The sequence below is a fragment of the Oncorhynchus keta genome, chromosome 14 (genome assembly GCF_023373465.1).
Source record: "Oncorhynchus keta strain PuntledgeMale-10-30-2019 chromosome 14, Oket_V2, whole genome shotgun sequence".
NCBI lineage: Eukaryota > Metazoa > Chordata > Actinopteri > Salmoniformes > Salmonidae > Oncorhynchus > Oncorhynchus keta.
The window spans coordinates 31,223,801-31,248,546 of NC_068434.1; the positions used below are offsets into that span (position 1 = coordinate 31,223,801).

At 43.1% G+C, this 24,746-nt stretch overlaps 1 protein-coding gene across 2 annotated transcripts; it reads right to left on the reverse strand.

Moving 5' to 3' along the window:
• Positions 1-1,973: 1,973 nt before the first annotated feature.
• Positions 1,974-14,550, reverse strand: LOC118393215 (ubiquitin-conjugating enzyme E2 D4). 2 transcript variants are annotated; one of them, XM_035785686.2, is made up of 8 exons: positions 14,445-14,550; positions 14,222-14,278; positions 7,002-7,065; positions 6,746-6,777; positions 6,560-6,637; positions 6,356-6,461; positions 5,073-5,166; positions 1,974-4,844 (listed from the first exon to the last, which is right to left on the reverse strand). In XM_035785686.2, the coding sequence occupies exons 2-8, from the start codon at positions 14,243-14,245 to the stop codon at positions 4,799-4,801; spliced, it is 444 nt and encodes a 147-aa protein (XP_035641579.1). In that variant the 5' UTR covers positions 14,246-14,278; positions 14,445-14,550; the 3' UTR covers positions 1,974-4,798. The 2 variants fall into 2 exon arrangements, with proteins under 2 accessions (XP_035641579.1, XP_035641577.1); XM_035785684.1 differs by lacking the exon at positions 14,445-14,550 and having other exon boundaries at positions 14,222-14,438.
• Between the last annotated feature and the right edge of the window lie 10,196 nt (positions 14,551-24,746).

The window sequence follows — 24,746 nt, forward strand, 5'->3', positions numbered from 1 at the left end:
AAACACCTTCTCTCAAAACCAAATCACCTGTAGTTCTTCTGCACTAAAATCTCTGATACCCAAAATGTATATGCTGCTGCAACCAATTCAATCTTCTGGGATTTCCTTTCCATCTGTGCTGTACAATTAATAACCATAGCAATAAACGGCAACAAGCCAACCTTACACAAACTGTTCAGGTCACTCTGTACTTGGCTACTTCTCACAGGGATCTTCTCAGGCTCCCTCAACCTTTGCCCACCATCCTATACTTTCCTTACTGCCTCAGCATATGACACCTTCTGCAATGCCCTTACCCTGGAAATGTAAATCGGTCTTACTTGCACAGGACATTTCTGATCCCCAGCAACATGGTCACTCCTACAATTGAAAAGCTCCACCTTTTCCAACAAAACAACACACTTCTCACACCTCGCAATCTCCCTCCTACATACTGCTGCAACATAACTATGAACTCGGCACATGAAACACCATGGTGGGTTCGGAACAAAAGCTCTCACGGGATAACTTAAATACATTGGAGGCTGCTGAGGGGAGGATGGCTCATAAGGTCCGGAATGGAGTCAATGGAATGGTATCAAACACGTCAAAGATGAGGTTTCCATGTGTTTGATACCATTCCATTGACTCCATTCCAGACCTTATTATGAGCCGTCCTCCCAGCAGCCTCCAATGTTATATACCCTACCATGACTTTATCCAGCAAGCACATCAAAACACTGCATCAAAACTTAAAAGAACAGACAGGCTCTCAAAGCATAACACCACTTTCATCCCGAGTCTCGAAACATGCAGTGTCCTCTCCCACTGAACAGCAGATACGCAAAAACTCTACACAAGTCCATCTCTGGATACTTTGACTGAATTGACAGAACCCAACTCCTTCTTTACCCAGCCTGATACAACTAACAGATCGGCCAAAAGGGATGGATCCACTTTCTCCAGGAATCTTACTCTCACTGGGTCAGAGTCCTCTCTGGCATTTTCCTGATCATTGGGGTGAGGTTCTCACCTGATAACACAGGTTCTTTCTCCTCACTTTTGTCAGGATCAATTTCAAGATCACTATCCATCGACTGTTCAGAGCATTCAGTTCTGTCCTGCACTTGTCTCAGCAAGGAGAAAGTACTTAGCTTGTCTATCAGTTGGTTTGGGTTCGCATCTCGTGCCGTTTTTCCTGTCTTGCTTCTTCTCGCCATCCTTCTCACTCGTTCCTACAACATGAATTCTATCTCTGAGTGGGACTTCTGGAAACTCAGTATAGCCCGCTGCTGCCATGCCACAGGTCAGCTAGCTCAATTAACTTAATACCATGGCATTGTTGAATACTTGTTTCTGATTGGCTTGAATGGCATGCTAGAGTGCATTCTTTCCCTATAATGCATGGTATATTTGCACGGTAGAATTACATGGTTTTGAAAGAAAGTCATATTGAAAAGATTCACATTGTTGAATTTGATTTTCATAATGGCAAGAAAGGACTGATGGTTTGGTTAGCTAAATGAACAACTACTGTAGGTATCTAGTAAACTTGCTAACTAATTCAGTGGATGTTTAACACATTTCTAGTGGCAAATGTGTTAAATTATAGGCATTGTAAAAAAGGCATAATCAACTCTGCATTCTCTGGAAAATGCAACTCCATTGGAAGGTCAGTTCTACATCATTCATTGTTTTCCATAGAACACAAAGCACATTTTCTAAGTCTTCATACGGTTTGTGTTTCGTGAAATCCACTGACTTGTCTCTGAAAAAATTGACAATTCAACATGGCCTTCAGCTGGTTGTCTCTTTGGCCATACTCTTTCTTAACCATCTTGTCTGCACAGTATAGGCAACCACAAAGTTGATAAAACCCTGATAACAGCCCGTCAGACCAGACATGGATAAAAACAATATACACTGAAAACTACACAGATGAGGTAATGTATATTTTACAATAGTTTTAGATGAGTCAAGAAATGAGTATGGAATTAATTTCAGAAACATAAAACAAAAAGGAGTTTTATTTTTTTTAATTGACAACCCAATTGTTATTTTCTGTCATGTGTATATGCAAGGGGAGATAATTTGTTATGGGGATGGGAAGTCTTAATGACACCTATACAATTGAGATGCATTTATTTATGAAGGCTGGTCCTGAATTTCAAGTTAGCAAGGCTGTACATTAAAAAAAATAGTTGTCCCATTTACATATTAATTGCAAGTCTCTAGTGATAAAATTGATTTCCCTTTAAGGGAAACTAGCCCTGATAGCAATTTACAGTATCTATACACAAAATGATGGTTAAGGCTAAGATTTTGTCAGAGGTGTCAGGCAAATGAAATGTAAAGAAATCCCTGATATCTGACAAATGGTTGTGAAAATGTTCTCCAGGGTGCAAAGCATGCCAAGCTGCCTATCATGACCTCCATTGAGAACCCATTGGACCAATGAGATCATTCAGTTTGTATCTCTTTGGATCAAACCAGGATGTCATACTGAAAGAAGCATTTGATGGATTGAGGCTGACTGCATACAAAATGGACAACTGGAAGACAGATTGCAAAACGAAATAACCAAACAAAGCAATATATGGCGCAAAATCAAGCAAGCTGAAGAAATAAGTTTTGTCCAGTGGCATTACTCACTGCCTCAGTCTTTTTAAGAAATGGTTTGACTGCCAGATGATTGACTGTAGTCAGTGGATATTCAATTCGTTGCTGCTAAATTGTAGAACAATTGTGAAAAAGCAGTGTGTCAAAATCATAGCCTCATGACCAATTCTAAATGTAATTCATAATGACAGTATGCATCGGGCTCCTAAATCAAACCAGGCTACAGTATAGTGTAGACTAGAGTACAACCTCTTTTCCACCCCAATCAACCTAAATGATCTTTCACTAAATCCATTAAGCGTTTCGATGACCAAATTTCTCATATCCCCCCCCCCATACTTTTTATTCCCTTTCCATGGCAACAGACAATTTATAGCTCAAGACAGATGCAGTCTAACTAGTCCAGCACTTCCACTGGATTATGTTTACTTCAAATGTGATATTACTAATGCAAGATTAATCACAACGGTGGTCATTTTAGTGACAAAAAAAACTACAATCAAGCTTGCAGAATACTAGGTTACAAATATATTGCCTATGTGCACTATTGTGGACCCTCTAAAAATAAAGAGAAAGTAAAGTTCCAATGATAAGAACAAAATCTCAAGACATGTGCTAAAACAAATATGCAGCTGGCATGACCCAGGTTACAGCTCATGTTAAGATGTAAAAGGCATGGGAAACATGTGAAACACCTAATGAAACTTCACAATAAACAAAAGATGAGTTCAAGTTACTCACTTGAACAAAAAAACATGTTCATTCATAGATCTGCAACGGTTGTCATTAAAGAACGTATTTTCAAGCTCCCATCTAAATTAAAAATTACTCCAGTTTTAACCAATGGCATATTCAAAGCAATGTATGAACAAAAACTGTTTGAAAACATTCACATCATTGTGTTGTACAGTAAAACAATCTGTGATAACGGCGAGAAGTTGAGTAGGGAAAGCTAATGAATGACCCATGTCAGATAAAGTCTCCAAAGACAACTTCTGGATTAAAGCAGCATGTCAGTGTGCAACACAGATCTGGTCATTTCCATCACATCACAGGTCACTACAGTGCCCTTTCAGACAGGTGAGTTCAATATATACCTGAGCTACTGTATTTACAGGGTTGCACTAACGCCAGACTCATGAACCATCCCAATCTCACAAGTTTACATTCTGTTACGCTATGCGTGTACTCAACTGTATGGCTGGGAGTAGTTAAACTCAATAGATGAGCTTTACCAGGGTTTAAGTGCTACCTTACAGTAGGATTTTATGAAGTAAGATGCTAGCCCTGGATGGATCTAGGACAAGAAGCAGGGACATAGACGACACAGGTGAGAAACGTGGTGGAGATTCCAGAACTTTCTCCCTGGTCTCTTGCCCATGAGCACAGGTGCCAGTCCAACCCAGGGCAGCTCACCTTGATAGCACCTCTCCCCAGGCTCTCCAAGGACCACCTGTCACTGCATTTGGAACATTTCCAAATACATTGACGGATAAAATTAATTGGCTCAGGGGGATACAGAATGACTGTCTGAATCGTCTCACATTATGTCCGGGTGTGAGAGTTTGGGTAGAACCATCTCCAGGGTCTTAGTGAGCCACGCTGCTGCATATAGCCATGCACCTTTATGTGCTGAGCACTCCAACTCAATTGCACTTCTAACGTTTGAGAGGAGGTTGTTACAATAATACAGCAAGGCCACGGAATACATAAACATACAGTAATACAAGACATTCAGAGGGGCAAAGAAAGTACCTTTGAAAGGAGTGCGAACCAAGCTGCTAACTAGTCCCCTCCAAATTCAAAACCCAATGTTTCAGCATTCAGTAGAATAACACAATGATATCATTATAATAACAAGTGATCATAAGAATATGAATAGTAACACTGATAATAATAGTCACAATAGAAGTAGTAATAGTTAAAGTCAGGGTGTGGTCTGGACTATGGGGAGGTTCCAGTATTCCATAAGGGAGTGCTTTCAGGAGTCCCTTAGGCCTTGCTCAGCTGATCCATACAAGTCATGAAGAATGGCACATGGCAGCAGCTCGGCACTTAGCAGCCAGGTTGCACTGTCCCTTATTTTATCGCTTCCTTCTCCAACCAGAGTGTGTAGTTATGTTTCCCCTCTTGTTCGTTTGCCTTGTGTTAATATTAAACATGTGTTTCTTCTTTTAGTGTTTTCATTTCACAGGCATTCTCACATTGCATACTTCTGTGTCCATTCTCTTGCTAGTCTGTTGTACCTGTAAAAACAAAATGGAAGGTTTGCGCTATACCTGAAAAACAGAACTAGCACACTGGTATTCTAGACCTTCACCAGGGTTGACAAACATTGGTATCAAATGAAGGTCATTTGACCAAAATGTTGGCATTAAAAGATACATTTAACTGTTTGAGGTGTAGGCCCTATTCAGGAATACCAGTATGCTGGAGTTTCAAAACAAAGGAATCAAACACTATGGCACACTCACTTTTCCCTGTCAGCTTTGTAGGTGTGTGCAATCTCTGGTACAAGAGGGTCATCTGGGTTCGGATCGCAAAGCAGAGAGCAGATTGACAAGAGAACTACAAAAGAATTGACAAGAAAATCATCAAAATTCAATAACTACATCTGAAACCCCTCACCCTGCAGACCCCCACACACACAAGTCAATAAAATGTTTATTTTAAATATTTTATTATGCAAAAAGGAGGCCAAGTGCTTCTGTAACGGCCTTTAACCATCCATTTTCTTTAGTGGAACTAAGAGCCTTTAATAGATCTACACACAGCTTTCATCCATATTGCTATGACAGCTGTTGTGTTGACCACCTCTTCACCGGAGAGACAAAGTGGCACATGATAACGATTTCCCTTCAAGTCTAAGAATAATATATTGACTATTCTGACAACCATTTGAAGTAGAAAATAACAATGGATTGCTGAATTTGAACTAATTGTCTTGTACATTATACCACACACACCCATGTACAGTACATGTACAGTACATTCATGATACACACATCACAACTGCTGCTGCCAGACTTATTATTATTACTAAATATGGCACAATTTAAACACTGGTCCTCCAAAACCTCCTTCCCAAAACACATATAAATATTAGATTGTAAATTGTGCCTTCCTGTACTATATTTATACTTATGCAAAAAAAAAAGTGATATTCTACTGAGCCGCCATATTTATATTCGTATTCTTATCCTTTATTATTTCTTATTGTTGCATTGTCGAGAAGGAACCTGCAAGTAAACATTTTGTTGGATGGTGTATACCATGTGTATCCTTTACATTCGAATAATAAAACTTAAATACCTGGAGAGACATTGACTAGGTCAAACAATTGTTTCTTAGAATGGTAAACCTTGTAAACAAACCAACTAAATGTGTAAGCCTACAGTTCTAAAATAAGCATGTTTGGAGAGATATGCTGTCTCTGTCCTTAAATCAATGCTAACATTTGAAAAGTTCCTAAGCATTATATTTAAATATATTTTCCCTCATCATAATAAGTTATATTAAAGTAATCCCTGGAAATATTTAATTCCAACCTCATGTCAGATCCTATAGACTAGAGCTGGGCGATATGGACAGAAGTCCATGATAAATTGACAGAATTTTCACAATAACGATAAATTGAACAATAAGTTTATAGTATGCATCGATCTCAGTAAAATGTCTGAAATAATTGGTTTGATCGGTATCAATTTTCTATTCATCATCCCAGCTCTACTATAGACAAACATTCATAGGGGCTTACCTTTTGATACAGTGAGTGCAGGCGACCATTGAGATCTCAATATATCCAGACAAATGCTTCCATTACTGTTGATATTGGGGTGGTAGATCTTTGTCGTGAACGCAACCTGCAATTGAATTGAAACATTTTATCAACCAGCACATACTGCTAGCACTATGAATTGTTTCCTAATGTAAACTGATCTTATGTGCTTTTAAAACTCACCTTTGGTGGTTTGAAGGGGTAATCTGTAGGGAAGTGTATAGTCAAAAAGAACACCCCTCCCTGATAAGGACTGTCATTCTAAAAGAAGAGGGGAAAAACATGTTTAGAAGGAGAAGAACACCTGTAAAAGCTTAATTGTTGCCAAGCTATATGTTAATAAGAGAAAAGGGAAATTAAATCACATACCGGACCCATTATTGTCGCCTGCCAGTGAAACACTAAATACAATTTCAAATGGGTTACAATTAATACAGAACAATGCAATGTCATAGCCTAGCCCATTGCATGGGTCCCACTCAAAAGTTACTTAAATGTATGTATAGTGTAGGTGTGCATTTCACACTACTGAACGTCTAACAGACTGGCACAGACTGTTTTTAAAAACATGACAAATATGTCCTTCATGTGATCAATACATAGGATTTATTCCATAGTTACTTACAATCATCTCCAACTGGTCCCGCTGAGCACTGTGCAGGCGGATCCCTCTGCAAATCTGTCAGTTCCTAAAGAGATGAACAATAATAGATCAATTACATTTGAGTCCACTTCTAGCTGATGTGGCAGATAAGGAAAAAAATTCTGTCATGGATATACCTGTGTCATATGTTACAGATATACAGTACCAGTCAAAGTATGGACACACATACTCATTCTAGGGTTTAGGGTTGCACATTTTGGGGAATATTCAGAGGTGGAAACTTTGTGGGATTTAACAGGAATACATGGGAATTAACAGAAATATATGCAAATTAATACCATTTAAATGTTGATTTTTTGCATTGGATACATTTACCATATCATATGGAGACAATTGCAAATGATTGAATCCTTCCAATAGAAAAAAATAACTATTTAGTTATGAATTGGACTTTGAGTTGAGTTGACTCTTCACATGGGATGATTTCACTGAACAAAAGAAAGGGAATATTGAATGATCCAGCGCATCTCCCAAAAATGTTTTCAACATACATCTGTAAAATTATAGTCTATCAACTAAAGGTTTGGTTGTCTTCCTCTCAGGCTTCCATGTCTTCTCCCTGGACCTCCTCAATGTCCACCTCTTGAACATCAGACTCTGAGGCCTCGTCTTCACTGTCACTTTCCAACCTTGTTGAGGATGGCTCAGTCAGGCTCAAAAAGCCTCAAATTTGCCCAGATGGCCACCAATTTTTCACGCCTTGTATTGGTCAGCCTGTTGCGTGCTTTGTTGTGCTGTCTCTGACTGACCGGTTCCCCTCTTTCCATTGGGATTCTCTGCCTCTAACCCTATTACAGGGGCTGAGTCACTGGCTTTACTGGGGCTCTTTCATGCTGTCCCTGGGAGGGGTGCGTCACTTGAGTGGGTTGAGTCACTGATGTGATCTTCCTGTCTGGGTTGCCCCCCCCCCCCCTTGGGTTGTGCCGTGGCGGAGATCTTTGTGGGCTATACTCGGCCGCGTCTCAGGATGATAAGTTGGTGGTTGAAGATATCCCTCTAGTGGTGTGGGGGCTGTGCTTTGGCAAAGTGGGCGGGGTTATATCATTCCTGTTTGGCCCTGTCCGGGGGTGTCCTCGGATGGGGCCACAGTGTCTCCTGACCCCTCCTGTCTCAGCCTCCAGTATTTATGCTGCAGTAGTTTATGTGTCGGGGGGCTAGGGTCAGTTTGTTATATCTGGAGTACTTCTCCTGTCCTATTCGATGTCCTGTGTGAATTTAAGTGCGCTCTCTCTAATTCTCTCTTTCTCTCTCTCTCTCTCTCTCTGAAGACCTGAGCCCTAGGACCATGCCTCAGGACTACCTGGCCGTGCTGCTGCTCCAGTTTCAACTGTTCTGCCTTATTATTATTGGACCATGCTGGTCATTTATGAACATTTGAACATCTTGGCCATGTTCTGTTATAATCTCCACCCGGCACAGCCAGAAGAGGACTGGCCACCCCACATAGCCTGGTTCCTCTCTAGGTTTCTTCCTAGGTTTTGGCCTTTCTAGGGGGTTTTTCCTAGCCACCGTACATCTACACCTGCATTGCTTGCTGTTTGGGGTTTTCGGCTGGGTTTCTGTACAGCACTTTGAGATATCAGCTGATGTACGAAGGGCTATATAAATAAATTTGATTTGTGTGTTCCCAAACAAGGAGCAGTTGCGCTCTGAGGCGGCTGATGTTGGTGGGATTTGGAGGATGATGGAGGCAACAGGGGAAAGAGCCTCAGATCCACAAAGTCCCTTCCACCAGGTGGCTGATGAGATGTTGGCACGACTGCCATTTGCATCTCCATCCCAAAGCCCTTGCTTGGAAGTGTAATTCGCCAGACGGCCAAGAACCTTGCCCTCATTCAGGCCGAGGCGAGACATGGTAGTGATGACACCATAGGCCTTGTTGATCTCTGCACCAGACAGGATGCTCTTGCCAGCATACTTGGGATCCAACATGTACGCGGAGGCGTGTATGGGCTTCAGGCAGAGGTCTTCACGCTGTTTGATGTATTTCGGAACTGCCGTTTCCTCTGCTTGGAGTAACAGTGAAGTGGGCAGGGCCGTATGGATTTCTTCTCTTACATCTGCAAGCAGAGTCTGAACATCAGATAGGATGGCATTGTCTCCCTCAATCCATGCAATGGCTACTGCTTTTGGTTTCAGGAGATTCAGGCTGCTTACCACTCTTTCCCCAAATACATCATCCAGGAGGAACATGAAGGCTGCTTGGTCTAAAGCGGAGGAGTCCTACCCTCACATCACACCCATTGGCTGTGCTGCTCATGTATTGAATCTGCACCTCTGTGGCCAAACATTGTTCCTGTTCCCAAGAAAGCTATGGTAACTTTACTAAATGACTATTGCCCCGTAGCACTCACTTCTGTTATCATGAAGTGCTTTGATAGACTAGTCAAGGATCATAGCACACCCACCCTACTTGATACCCTAAGGCCCAATCCAAATTTGCTTACCACCCCAATAGGTCCACAGACAATGCAATCACAATCACACTGGACAAGAGGAATACCTATGTTAAAATGCTGTTCATTGACTATAGCTCAGCATTTAACACCATATAGTACCCTCCAAACACGTCATTAAGCTTGAGACCCCGGGTTTCGACCCTGCCCTGTGCAAGTGGATCCTGGACTTTCTGATGGGCCGCCTCCAGGTGGTGAAGGTAGGAAACAACAACTCCACCCTGCAGATCCTCAACACCGGGGCCCCACAAGGGTGCGTTCTCAGCCCCAAGTTTGGCTTGTCACCAAAAACACTCAAACTTCTACAGATGCACAATCAAGAGCATCCTGTCGGGCTGCATCACCGCCTGGTACGGCAACTGCACCGCCCTCAACCGCAAGGCTCTCCAGAGGGTAGTGTGGTCTGCACAACGCATCACCGGGACAAACTACCTGCCCTCCAGGACACCTACAGCACTCGATGTCACTCAAAAAGATCAAGGTCAACAACCACCCGAGCCACTGCCTATTCACCCCGCTATCATCCAGAAGGCAAGGTCAGTACAGGTGCATCAAAGCTGGAACCGAGAAACTGAAAAACAGCTTCTATCAAGGCCATCAGACTGTAAAACAGCCATCACTAACATAGAGGCTGCTGCAACATAGACTCATCTCTGGCCACTTTAATAAATTGATTTAATAAAGGTATCACTAGTCACTTTAAATAACGCCACTTCAATAATGTTTACATATCCTAGATTACTCATCTCATACGTATATACCATATTCTATACCATCTTGCCTATGTCGTACGGCCATCGCTCATCCATATATTATGTACATATTCATCCCTTTATATTTGTGTGTATAAGGAAGCTGTTGTGAATTTGTTAGATTACTTGTTAGATATTACTGCACTGTCGGAACTAGAAGCATAAGCATTTTGCTGCACTCGCATTAACAGCTGCTAACCATGTGTATGTGACCAATAAAATGTGATTTGATTTGCTCGTGTTTTTTGGCCCAAGCAAGTCTATTCTTATTGGTGTCCTTTAGTAGTTTATTTTTTATATTTAACCAGGTAGGCCAGTAGAGAACAAGTTCTCATTTACAACTGCAACCCGGCCAAAATAATGCAAAGCAGTGCGACAAAAACAACAACAGAGTTACACAAACCAACAGTCAATAACACAATAGAAAATATCTATATACAGTGTGTGCAAATGAGGTAAGATTAGGGAGGTACGGCAATAAATAGGCTGTAGTGGTGAAGTAATTACAATTTCACAATTAAACACTGGAGTGATACATGTGCAGACGATGTACGTGCAAGTAGAGATACTGGGGTGCAAAGGATGTAGTGTAGTGGTTTCTTTGCAGCAATATGACCATGAAGGCCTGATTCACACAGTCTCCTCTGAACAGTTGATGTTGATGTGTCTAACTTGAACTCTGAAGCATTTATTTGGGCTGCAATTTCTGAGGCTGGTAAATCTAATGAACTCATCCTCTGCAGCAGAGGTAACTATGGGTCTTCCTTTCCTGTGGCAGTCCTCATGAGAGCCAGTTTCATCATAGTGCTTGATGGTTTTTGCCACTGTACTTGAAGAAACTTGCAAAGTTCTTTAAATGTTCCAGATTGACTGACCTTCATGTCTTAAAGTAATGATGTACTGTCATTTCTCTTTGCTAATTTCAGCTGTTCTTGCCATAATGTGGACTTGGTATTTTACCAAATAGGGCTATCTTCTGTATAGCACCCCTACCTTGTCACAACACAACTGACTGGCTCAAACACATTAAGGAAAGAAATTCCACAAATTAAATTTTAACAAGGCACACCTGTTAATTGAAATGCATTCCAGGTGACTACCTCATGAAGCTGGTTGAGAGAATGCCAAGAGTGTGCAAAGCTGTCATCAAGGAAAGGGTGGGTACTTGGAAGAATCTCAAATATAAAATATATATTTTATTTGTTTAAAACCTGTTTGGGCTGGGGGGCGGCATTTTCACGTTTGGATGAAAAGCGTGCCCAGCGTAAACTGCCTGCTATTCAGTCCCAGTGGCTAATATATGCATATTATTAGTATATCTAGATAGAAAACACTCTGAAGTTTCTAAAACTGTTTGAATGATGTCTGTGAGTATAACAGAACTCATATGGCACGTGAAAACCTGAGAAAAATCCAACCAGGAAGTGGGAAATCTGAGGTTTGTAGTTTTTCAAAGCTTTGGCCTATCGAAAACAGTCTATATGGGGTCAAATTGCACTTCCTAAGGCTTCCACTAGATGTCAACCGTCTTTAGAAACTTGTTTGAGGCTTCGACTGTAAAGGAGGGGCTCATAAGGGCTCTTTGAGTCGGTGGTTTGGCAGAGTGCCACGAGCTCATGACGCGCGGTCATGTGAGAGGTAGCTCTCATTCCATTGCTTTTCTACAGACAAAGGAATTCTCCGGTTGGAACATTATTAAAGATTGATTCTATACTTCGTTTTTGGACTTTGTTCTGAGCTAGTGCTCGCACCTCATGAAGATGGATTACTGGGCGGAATGCGCAAACAACAAGGAGGAATTTGGAAATAAATTATTAACTTTATCGAACAAATCAAACATTTATTGTGGAACTGGGATTCCTGGGAGTGCATTCTGATGAAGATCAAAGGTAAGTGAATATTTAATTATATTTATGACTTCTGTTGACTCCAACATGGCGGATATCTCTTTGGCTTGATTTGTCATCTGAGCGCCGTACTCAGATTATTGCATGGTGTGCTTTTTCTGTAAAGTTTTTTAAAAATCTGACACAGCAGTTGCATTAAGGAGAAGAATATATTTAACTCTGTGAATAACACTTGTATCTTTTATCAATGTTTATTATGAGTATTTCTGGAAATTGATGAGGCTCTGCAAAAATCACCGGATGCTTTGGAAGCAAAACATTACTGAACGTAACGCGCCAATGTAAACTGAGATTTTTGGATAGAAATTTGCACTTTTACGAACAAAAACATACATGTATTGTGTAACATGATGTCCTATGAGTGTCATCTGATGAAGATCATCAAAAGGTTAGTGATTCATTTGATCTATATTTGTGCTTTTTGTGACTCCTACCTTTGACTGGAAAAATGGCTGTGTTTTGTGACTTCGCTCTGACCTAACAATCATATGTTGTGCTTTCGCTGTAAAGCCTTTGAAATCTGACACGATGGGGAGATTAACAAGAAGTTTATTTCATTTGGTGTATTGCACTTATTAATGTGTGAAAGTTACATATTTCTAAAATACATTTTTGAATTTCGCTCGCTGCTTTTTCAGCGGACTGGTCATAAGAAGTTAACACTTTTTTGGTTACTACATGATTCCATATGTGTTATTTCATAGTTTTGATGTCTTCACTATTATTCTACAATGTAGAAAATAGTAAGAATAAAGAAAAACCCTGGAATGAGTAGTTGTCCAAACTATTGACTATTTTTTTCTACACAGGCTGCTGTTGTCTCTGCAATTCTGCATATCTTGGAAAAAACTTGGCATAGGTAGTCACATCTGGGTTGAGTTCACTGGGTCATATTATTGGACTGGTAGTCCATACCCGTTTCAGTCTGTTCTCTTCTGTCTGTTTTCTAGTGAATATGACCCTGATTCAGACAGTCACACACTGACTGAGGAAATTGATGTGTAAAATTATTCAGATATTGTGAAATAGGCTACACCACATCGTTTGACAACGGTTGTCTGGTTGAGCACTGAGTTGGGGGGGTGAAAGATGTAACAGCCAAATTAACTATCAAAGCCTCTTCTCAAATTTGAAATTTAGGCTAACATGGCTAACATGACCAATTACTATACAGGCCCCGTCTGTACCATACTGTGAAGTGATGATAATGTAACACCCTACAAATGGTATTATTTTTATTACAGTGAGAATACAAACAAAATAAAAAACAGCCCACTGCTGTTTCAATTGTTCACCAAAGTCACATATGTTAGCAGTTATGGTGTTTACTAGCAGTCTACCATTTGAGTTTTTATGGAATGACATCACTGTTATTGTTGTACAGCAATCAGTACACTAGTTAGTTAACTATTTATGCAAACGCTGTCCATTCTGTTATAAATACACTTGCTTGCCCCAGTGCCCCATTTGCCATTCCATATATGGCAACATTGACATTGGGGTTCAGTATTTGGCAACCTGCAAACAGCTGTCATATGTCACGCGTGCGCATTAGTTTCCAGCACACTCATTCATGATGTAGCAAAGATGGCAAAAGATAGCATTAGCAACCTAGCCCCAAATTGTACTCTTACCGGGTTCGTCTGACAAATAAATGACTAGCTAACTAGTGATTTAAAAAATAACAAATACACGCAAAATGTAGTCATATTACTTGTAGCCCAACCAAATGCAATTGGTACAGGCCCCTTTGTATTATCTAACGTTAACTAGATGGGAGGACCGCTAACTAGCAAAAAAAAAAAAAAACTGTCCTGCTAAGCTAACGTTAGCTAGCTAACAGCTCACTAGCATGCAATGCGTCAATTGCAAAGGGCCACCATTGGTTACTCGTCTTTGTCTATATGTGAAGTATTCAAGGGGAGCACAAATAAGTGTGTGTTAAATGAAATGTGGAGAACTATAACGTTTCTGATTGTAAGCATAACTATTTAGTTGACTAACGTTTCCGTTAGTTGCAACGCAGGATGACAGGAAGAAATAAGCAAACAATAACAAACACTCACCTTTTGAATTCTTTTCAACGCCATTGCTCGTTTAATTAGATATGTATCTGTAATACACTGGCACAGATAATTTGGGTTAAATTACGATGTTTTTCAAACCAGTTACTTTGTGTATATAAATAATGTAACTATCGTGGGATCTTTCGAATATAACTGTAGTTTCCACGGTAGAAGGTTGGCTAGCTTTCTCATCCACTGAAGTATAATATAAGAACGTTCTCACCCCCTCTCTCCTTCCACTGCTGCTGGAGAGGAGTTCCGGAATATCGCGAGACGAGAAATGTATTGGACAGCTGACCCTAACCAGACAGGAAGAGGCGAAGCGAGAGGGATAACAAGGGCCCAGATAGCATAATGTTAGCAGTGTGGTTAGGTTTATGTTTAAAATCACATTTTAAGAAGATACATTGTAGAAATATGCGGGTTTTATGACTTTGTGGCTGTAATAACTAGTGACGACCAGGCACAACGCCGATATAGTGTTTTTTTCTCAAGGTTGGCGGGATAAATACATATATAGGTACACTCTTTACAACCTAATCATTACAAAACGTCTATTTGATCAAATAAGCTATTCATTGTTTTGTTAACCAAATTAAACACTAATTGACCTCCATACAAAAACTTAGGTACCTTTCGGTCTTACATTCTCCCGACTGCCGTTCCATTTTTGAAGACATTTATTTTCATGCTTAAGAGTGGCCACTAAATTATCTGATCAATTTAAAATATATTTGTGTCGTAAACAGATTTTTATACATTCTGAAATGAAATATCGGCTTGGGGCGTAAGCTGTGGCCTTATAGCCATTTACAATCTATTAGGCCTAGCTACCTATCTGACAATGAAGGCAGTTATTTTATAGACATGACCATCGATTTATTGACTGCCCTATTGTAAAGTAATGAAAATCTATATGCTCCTCATATTTTGGTTAATATTTATTCATATTTGATTTAGATCAGGTGTGGTGCAGATTATCATTGTGTTTTAGCTGGATGAGAAGAACCAACATTTTTTGGTTTCTAAGTGGGTATCCTGTTTGGACCACAAAGATTTTCAACATGATTTACAGTTATTCCAAAAAGAGTCTTATCCTGCCAAGATGTGGTAGGTACAAGACATTACAATTCATTTTAATGGAGAGCTCAAACAAAATTACCATATTAAGCATACATTTACAGGGGCAATCTGCAAACATTTAGCACACAGCAGCACATACAAAACTGCATAAACCACATGTGAGCCTCTGACCACAAGATGTCCCTGTTTGACTTAAAGGATAAGCAGGGCCCACTGATCTAAGGGCCCTGCAGTAAACTCACTCAGCTGATGAATCATGCCCACCATTATCAGAAGTATACTGATAGTGCTATTAAGAAGCTCCATAGCAGCTATATCAGTTTGTCAACAATATTTGTGTATATTTCAAAAGTATAGGGGTGCACTCTCACACAGTTTGACTGGGATGAGAAAAATATGTTTGGATCCCAAATTTGTGCAGGTAATTTTTCTGCAGAGTTTGCATAAACACCTTGGATTGATTTTTTTTTGCCATTTATAACCATGTAGTAGAATATATCTCAATTTCTTATTTTTCGGTGCATCTATATTCTAGATGTATTCTATTATATTTCTTCAGCATGATACAAAACAACAGTTATGCAAGTTGTTAGGTTCTAAAGAAATGTATGAAACATTTAGCCAACAATAGGCTACACTAGATAGTCCCGCACATTCATTAGCAGAAACTTTTAAATGTATACATTTGCTTTAAAATGGATTTTTCTATATAGCTTTGTCAAGTACAATGGTGATAGACCAAGGGATTGTTCAGTCAATATCCAATCATTGTAAAGGCGTATTCATCTGTGAGTCAGCTGCATCCTCCAATTTCTGCACAGCCTTGTCTTGCAAAGCTCTATGAGTTTCCCTTTATATGTCTTAAACAAAGGTGAAAAAAGAGCTCTCATTATTTTAGTGAGTATCTATGAATGGGTGGCAGTGTTCATCCTTCTTAAATGGCTGATTCAATGTCAGGTTGATGATCCCATCGTCAATGTGACACTGAGGACCATTTTCCTTTGGAAAGCTAGCGATTCCTTAAGATAATATCTATTGTTTGCTCATCTCTGTGCTCTCAATGACCTGCCTGTCCTCAGGGCCTGCCTATAATCAGATTCAGCCAGCCCAGCATTAGAGGTAGCAGTTCAGGCCTTGTGCAGCAGGGGCCTTGTGTGCTGACTCTGCCTACTTGCTAAGAACATTCAGCATGGAGTTGTTTCCCCCACACTCTCTGTTGGCCTCAAGCCTGAGCTCAAAAAACTTCCCACAGTCATTCCACCACTGTCTCCCTCTTAGAAATGTAAATGTGCACTGTTTGGCTACTGTGGGCTTTAAACTTAGATCATCTGAGTGACTACCACTAGAGAGCCCTAACCCATCATACATCCTGCACCAATAGCAGATCTACATTATTTAAAAAAACATTCCTACAGTATCTAGAACCTAAAAGGTTTCTCTGACTGTCCCCATAGGGGAAACCCTTTGAAATACTCTTGTTTTGTTCCAGGTAGAACCCTTCCCACAAAGGGTTTTACATTTACAGTGGGGAGAACAAGTGTTTGATACAATGCCGATTTTGCAGGTTTTCCAAAGTATGTAGAGGTCTGTAATTTTTATCATAGGTACACTTCAACTGTGAGAGACAGAATCTAAAACAAAAATCCAGAAAATCACATTGCATGATTTTAAAATAATTGATTTGCATTTAACTCAAAAGGGTTCTACCTAGAACCAAAAAAAGGGTTGTACTTGGAACCAAAAAGGGTTCTCCTATGGGGACAGCTGAAGAACCCTTTTGGATCCCTTTTTTCTAAGAGTCTTGGACGGCCTGTCAGGGTGATATGGATTAAAGAAATAACTGTCTTGGCAGAGAGCAAGTACAGTTTGCTTGTTTCTTGGGTAACCCATTACCAAGGGGTTAGGGAAATCCCCACCTATCCCTTGTAGTGGTGAGTTTCTAGTTACAACGTTGGTGCCCCCAGACCTAAAGTTATGTATGTGTCTTGGTGTGGATGCCCAGGGACAGGTATGATATGGGTAGGGTGGCGGGATGGCTGAACTTTCTCAACTGAAGACAATGTAATAAAGTGGTGTAATTTGAGAGCATGGCGGTGTCTGTTTCTTATGACATGTCTCTCTCGGACCAAGAGTCAGAGGATTCATCAGAGGATTGTCCCACTATCAGGAACGAAGGGTTCTTGTCATTTAATTTCTCATACCCAAGCTATATTCTAACATGTTCCTTTATTGAGTTAGTCTCCGCCAGAAGCCAAAGCTAAATCTGCTGTAACAATGCACATAGGTTCACAATAATTTTCACAATAATTCCAAATAGGTCCTGCTTATGTCTGAATTATCCAATAAACGCTCAACCAATTAAAGTTGAGCTCAGCCTCTGAGAGCCCCTCGAGGTACTCTACCTTAACCAAGTCCATGGCTGTTCTCAGAGGTTCTTATATGGAACAAAGATCCATAATTCCTACTTACAGAGAGATATTTGTACACTCCCTGTATTAATGTTCTTGATTTGATTATACACTCAATTGTGTGCAGTCAATTCTCATGTTTGCAGCAAAGTCAGCATCTCTGGGCACAATCCCATCCTTCTTTGACTAGGCTATTGAAAAAGGGAATTATGTGCAGTGCAATCACTGATTCATGGTCAATTTCCTTGGCTCTGATTTTATTTGGTTTGTCAACATTTAGATGGCAGATGATGGCCTATTGACCCAGTCTAAAGGAGGTCTGAATCAGCCCACAACTATTCCTCATGACAGTGTAAGCACTCGTGTGGATGATGTTTGCCACAACCTACCAATCCGACACACCAAATCATTTAGATTGACTAAACCTCCCTGATCTATAAAGGTTCTGACAGGTAGACCAGACTGACTAGCAAGAGTTCCATGGGCACAGTTTATCAAAAGTTACCTATCCAAATTTAATCTGTCACGTTCTTTCAAAATCGAACCCAGAAGCAGACCAGGACAAGGAGAATAGGAAGAAGGTGAGTATTTATTTACAAGTGAATGGGTAGATATATCCAGGTGGCGTAGCGGGCAGCGGTGGTGAGTTGATGGGAGTAAACAGGTGGATCCAATGGGGTAGCGGAATCCTCCGACGACCAGGCGGGAATGGGGTAAATGATCCGGGTGAGTAACTGAAGACAGAACAAACAGAGGTAAGTTTAAGGCAAGCAATACGTAAAAAACAACAAAACAAATTCTATCCGACTTGAGGCTGATACTATGGCACAACATACTGTTCATGGCTAACGATCCGGCAGGGAATGGATGTCAGGTCCGGGCTTATTAAGAGGAGAGATGATGATGATGATGATCAGGACCAGGTGTGCAGATAGCTGATGGGATACAGGTGCGGGTAATCAGAACTCCCAACTGGCTACATTGCCCGGCAACCAGACAGGGTGCGTTCCAGGACGCCGGAAAAAACACTCCAGGACAGAACACAGGCAAAAAACAGACTCAGGAAATGGGATTCGTGACAGTACCCCCCCTCCGACGAACGCCACCGGGCGGACTACCCGGAGCGCCAGGGTGGAGGCGGTAAAAGTCACGAAGCAGGTCATCGTCAAGGATCTGACGCCGAGGAATCCAACTCCTCTCCTCAGGACCATATCCTTCCCAATCCACTAAATACTGGAACCCTCGACCCCGCCGTCTGGAGTCCATGATGCGGCGCACCGTGTAGACAGGACCACCTCCGATCATCCGAGGAGGACGAGGACGAGGGGGCAACAGAGGACTGAGGAGAACCGGCTTGAGGCAGGAGACATGAAAGGTGGGATGTACTCTTAGTGTAGCAGGCAACTTGAGGCGGACCACAACAGGATTAATGATCTTCTCCACTACAAACGGACCAATGAACTTCGGTGACAGTTTCCTCGACTCAGTCCATAGAGGAAGATCCCGTGTAGCCAACCAAACCCTATCTCCGACGGTATAAGCGGGGGCAGGAATACGGCACCGATTCGCCTGGATCTGATACCGGTCAGAAACCTTAAGGACGGCCTTCCTGGCCCGATGCCAGGTGCGGAGGCAACGATGAATGTGGGTCTGGACAGAAGGAACCGAGAGATCCCGCTCCTGAGAAGGAAACAAGGGAGGTTGGTAACCGTACAGGCACTGGAAGGGAGACATCCCAGTGACAGATGAAGGGAGAGTATTATGAGCATACTCGACCCAGGGTAATTAAGAGGACCAAGAGGTGGGATCAGAGGAAACAAGACAGCGCAGCGTGGACTCCATCTTCTGGTTGGCTCTCTCCGCCTGACCATTAGATTGGGGGTGAAATAGATGTGAGACTGACTGTAGCTCCAATGGGCAAACAGAAGGATTTCCAGACAGCAGAGGTAAACTGAGGACCACGGTCAGAAACAATGTCACAGGGCAACCCGTGGACCCTGAACACCTCCCTAACCAGGATCTCGGACGTCTCAGTGGCAGAAGGCAGCTTGAAGAGGGGAACAAAGTGGGCAAACTTGCTGAATCTATCCACATTGGTCAGAATAACCGTGTTACCAACAGGAGAGGGCAACCCCGTGACAAAATCCAGGGCCAGATGCGATCAAGGTCGCCGGGGAATAGGTAGGGGGTGAAGCCCAGAGCTGGCCCGATTGGTACTCTTATTCTGCGCACAAACAGGACAAGCGGCAACAAACCTCCGGGTATCTTCTCCCATGGCGGGCCACCAAAATCGTCTGCGCAGTAGCGCCATAGTCCGAGCAACACCAGGGTGACAAGCTAGCTTGCTGGCATGGGACCACTGAAGGACAGCAGAACGAACCAACTCAGGCACGAACAACCGACCGGGTGGACCGTTAACGGGCCCGGGCTGTGTCCGAAGAGCCGCCATCACCTCCTCCTCAATCCTCCATGTAACGGCTCCCACGACCACGTTCTGGGGAAGAATCGTCTCAGTCTTGGCCCCACTCTCCTCAGTCTTGGAGAACATCCGGGACAGGGCGTCCGCCTTCCCGTTCTTCGACCCAGGTCGGAACGTCAGGGAAAAATTGAAGCGTCCAAAAAACAAAGCCCACCGGGCCTGACGGGAGTTGAGACGTTTAGCCGATTGCACGTAAGCCAGATTCTTGTGGTCAGTCCAGACCACAAACGGTTGCTCCGCTCCCTCCAACCAGTGACGCCACTCCTCCAAGGCAAGCTTCACAGCGAGAAGCTCCCGGTTACCCACAACGTAGTTTCTTTCAGCTGGAGAAAGACGCCAAGAGTAGAAGGCGCAGGGATGGAGTTTACCGTCAGTGGAGCTACGCTGGGACAGGATGGCGCCCACCCCCACATCAGACGCATCCACCTCCACCACGAACTGACGGGAAGTGTCAGGTTGAGAGAGAATCGGGGCGTTGGTGAATCGGCTCTTCAAATCTAGAAATGCTCGGTCTGCCTCAGGAGACCAACAGAACTTTCTGGTGCAAGACGTCAGTACAGTTAAAGGGGCGGCCACCCTGCTGTAATCACGGATAAACCTCCGATAAAAATGTGCAAACCCCAGGAATCTCTGGTGCTGCAATCTCGTACCGGGCTGGACCCAATCCCGAACCGCCCGAACTTTCTCTTGGTCCATCTTGATCTCTCCCCTGGAGATGATGTACCCGAGGAAGGACATCGTGTGGGCGTGAAAATCACACTTCTCAGCCTTCACGAACAGACGGTTCTCCAATAACCGCTGCAGGACCTGCTTGACATGCTGAACGTGGCTAGAAAGCTCCTTCGAGAAGATGAGGATATCATCCAGGTAAACGAACACAAAAATACCAATCATATCTCTCAGAACGCCATTCACTATACTTTGGAACACAGCAGAAGCGTTGGTCAGTCCAAACGGCATCACCTGGTACTCTAAATGTCCCATCGGAGTATTGAACCCAGTCAACCACTCGTCCCCCTCTTTGATCCGAACCAAATGATAAGCATTACGTAAATCAAGCTTCGTAAAAACCGTAGCACCCTGTAAAGACATATCCAATCAATCCCTATACCAGTCTGCTGTTCCAACATGCTTCAAGAGGGCCACCATTGTTCCTGTTCCCAAGAAAGCTAAGGTAACTGAGCTAAACGACTACCGCCCCGTAGCACTCACTTCAGTCATCATGAAGTGCTTTGAGAGACTAGTCAAGGACCATATCACCTCCACCCTACCTGACACCCTAGACCCACTCCAATTTGCTTACCGCCCAAATAGGTCCACAGACGATGCAATCTCAACCACACTGCACACTGCCCTAACCCACCTGGACAAGAGGAATACCTATGTGAGAATGCTGTTCATCGATACAGCTCGGCATTCAACACCATAGTACCCTCCAAGCTCGTCATCAAGCTCGAGACCCTGGGTCTCGACCCCGCCCTGTGCAACTGGGTACTGGACTTCCTGACGGGCCGCCCCCAGGTGGTGAGGGTAGGCAACAACATCTCCTCCCCGCTGATCCTCAACACGGGGGCCCCACAAGGGTGCGTTCTGAGCCCTCTCCTGTACTCCCTGTTCACCCACGACTGCGTGGCCACGCACGCCTCAACTCAATCATCAAGTTTGCGGACGACACAACAGTGGTAGGCTTGATTACCAACAACGACGAGACGGCCTACAGGGATGAGGTGAGGGCCCTCGGAGTGTGGTGTCAGGAAAATAACCTCACACTCAACATCAACAAAACTAAGGAGATGATTGTGGACTTCAGGAAACAGCAGAGGAACACCCCCTATCCACATCGATGGAACAGTAGTGGAGAGGGTAGCAAGTTTTAAGTTCCTCGGCATACACATCACAGACAAACTGAATTGGTCCACTCACACTGACAGCGTCGTGAAGAAGGAGCAGCAGCGCCTCTTCAACCTCAGGAGGCTGAAGAAATTCGGCTTGTCACCAAAAGCACTCACAAACTTCTACAGATGCACAATCGAGAGCATCCTGGCGGGCTGTATCACCGCCTGGTACGGCAACTGCTCCGCCCTCAACCGTAAGGCTCTCCAGAGGATAGTGAGGTCTGCACAACGCATCACCGGGGGCAAACTACCTGCCCTCCAGGACACCTACACCACCCAATGTTACGGAAGGCCATAAAGATCATCAAGGACATCAACCACCCGAACCACTGCCTGTTCACCCCGCTATCATCCAGAAGGCGAGGTCAGTACAGGTGCATCAAAGCTGGGACCGAGAGACTGAAAAACAGCTTCTATCTCAAGGCCATCAGACTGTTAAACAGCCACCACTAACATTGAGTGGCTGCTGCCAACACACTGTCATTGACACTGACCCAACTCCAGCCACTTTAATAATGGGAATTGATGGGAAATGATGTAAATATATCACTAGCCACTTTAAACAATGCTACCTTATATAATGTTACTTACCCTACATTATTCATCTCATATGCATAAGTATATACTGTACTCTACATCATCGACTGCATCCTTATGTAATACATGTATCACTAGCTACGTTAACTATGCCACTTTGTTTACATACTCATCTCATATGTATATACTGTACTCTATACCATCTACTGTATGCTGCTCTGTACCATCACTCATTCAGATATCCTTATGTACATATTCTTTATCCCCTTACACTGTGTATAAGACAGTAGTTTTGGAATTGTTAGTTAAATTACTTGTTGGTTATCACTGCATTGTCGGAACTAGAAGCACAAGCATTTCGCTACACTCGCATTAACATCTGCTAACCATGTGTATGTGACAAATAAAATTTGATTTGATTTGATTTGAGAATCGAACGCTGAGCTCATCAAGGGTAGGGGATACTTGTTCTTGACCGTAATATCATTCAAACCTCGATAATCAATACACGGTCGAAGAGAGCCATCCTTCTTGCTCACAAAAAAAATCCTGCTCCCAGAGGTGATGACGTGGGCCGAATGAGACCTGCAGCTAGAGACTCCTTGATGTAGGTCTCCAAGGCCTCACGTTCAGGTCGAGAGATACTGTATAACCGTCCCTTGGGAAAGGCAGCTCCAGGAAACAGATTAATCGCACAGTCATAAGGTCGGTGGGGAGGAAGGGACAGAGCCTTCTGTTTACTGAATACTTCACCCAACTCGTGATATGTTTCTGGAACCAGGGACAAATCAGGAGGAGCAGAGTCACTGACCTGACTGGAAACGGCAGGAGAACAGGCAGTCCTAAGGCAGTTAGCATGACAATCAATGCTCCAACTAGTTACCTTACCCGTCACCCAATCAAACAAGGGATTGTGTTCCTTTAGCCAGGGGTAGCCAAGAACCAGAGGAACATGGGGCGAGGACAGAATGAAGAAGGAGATAAACTGAATGATTCCCTGACAACAACATCTTAACCCGGTTCAGTCCTCATAGTGATCCGTGCCAGACTACTGCCGTTCAGAGTGGTAGCTTCAATGGCTTCCGGCAATTGCTCCTTGGAAAGCCCCAGCTGTTCCACCAAGTCGGCATCAATAAAGATGCCATCGGCACCTGAATCGATAAAAGCGTTCATCTCTAAGCTCTGATCCTTATTCATAAGGGTCGCAGGAAACTGTGGTCTGACAGGATCTTTGAGAGGTTGAAACTGGCTCGCTACAATTCCTCCCAAAACTAGCGAGCCGGGCAGTTTAACGGGCGCTGTGGACAAGCGGAAATGTAATGTCCCGAGCTACCACAGTAGAGACAGCTGTTGGTCTCACGTCTACGTTGGCGCTCCTCCTTAGTTAGCCCGTGTCACCCCACTTGCATTGGTTCAGGATCTGGTGGCAAGACCCCTCCACTAATCCCGTGTGGGGAATAACGATCAATACGTTCTGGTTCACTTCCTGAACCGAATGGTAACCGAGTTGCTGATTGATTGGATGGGCCCCACTGCTTCTCCCTCCTTCTCTCTCGGACTCTATTATCTACCCGAATAGATAAAGTGACCAAGCTGTCTTGGTCACAAGGCTCTGGATAGGATATCAGCTCGTCCTTGAGTTGCTCCGACAACCCCTGGTAAAAAGCCGCTTGTAGTGACTCCTCATTCCAACCACTCTCCACAGACAATGTCCTGAACTCGATCATAAAGTCTGCCACACTGCGAGCTCCTTGGCGAAGAGTGAACAAACGTTCTGAGCTGATCCTGGATTTGTGTCAAGCTAGCAGATAAGTTCTGGATTGAACCCGCTATCTCCTGTAGCGCCGTCTTGTGTTGTCCCAATGTATTCCCCTGCTGGGTAATGGCATGGCAAACAGAGTCCAGGTCCTCTGGGTTCATCCTTGGCCGGATCGTTCTGTCACGTTCTTTCAAAATCGAACCCAGTAGCAGACCAGGACAAGGAGAATAGGAAGAAGGTGAGTATTTATTTACAAGTGAAAGTGAATGGGTAGATATATCCAGGTGGCGTAGCGGGCAGCGGTGGTGAGTTGATGGGAGTAAATAGGTGGATCCAATGGGGTAGCGGAATCCTCCGACAACCA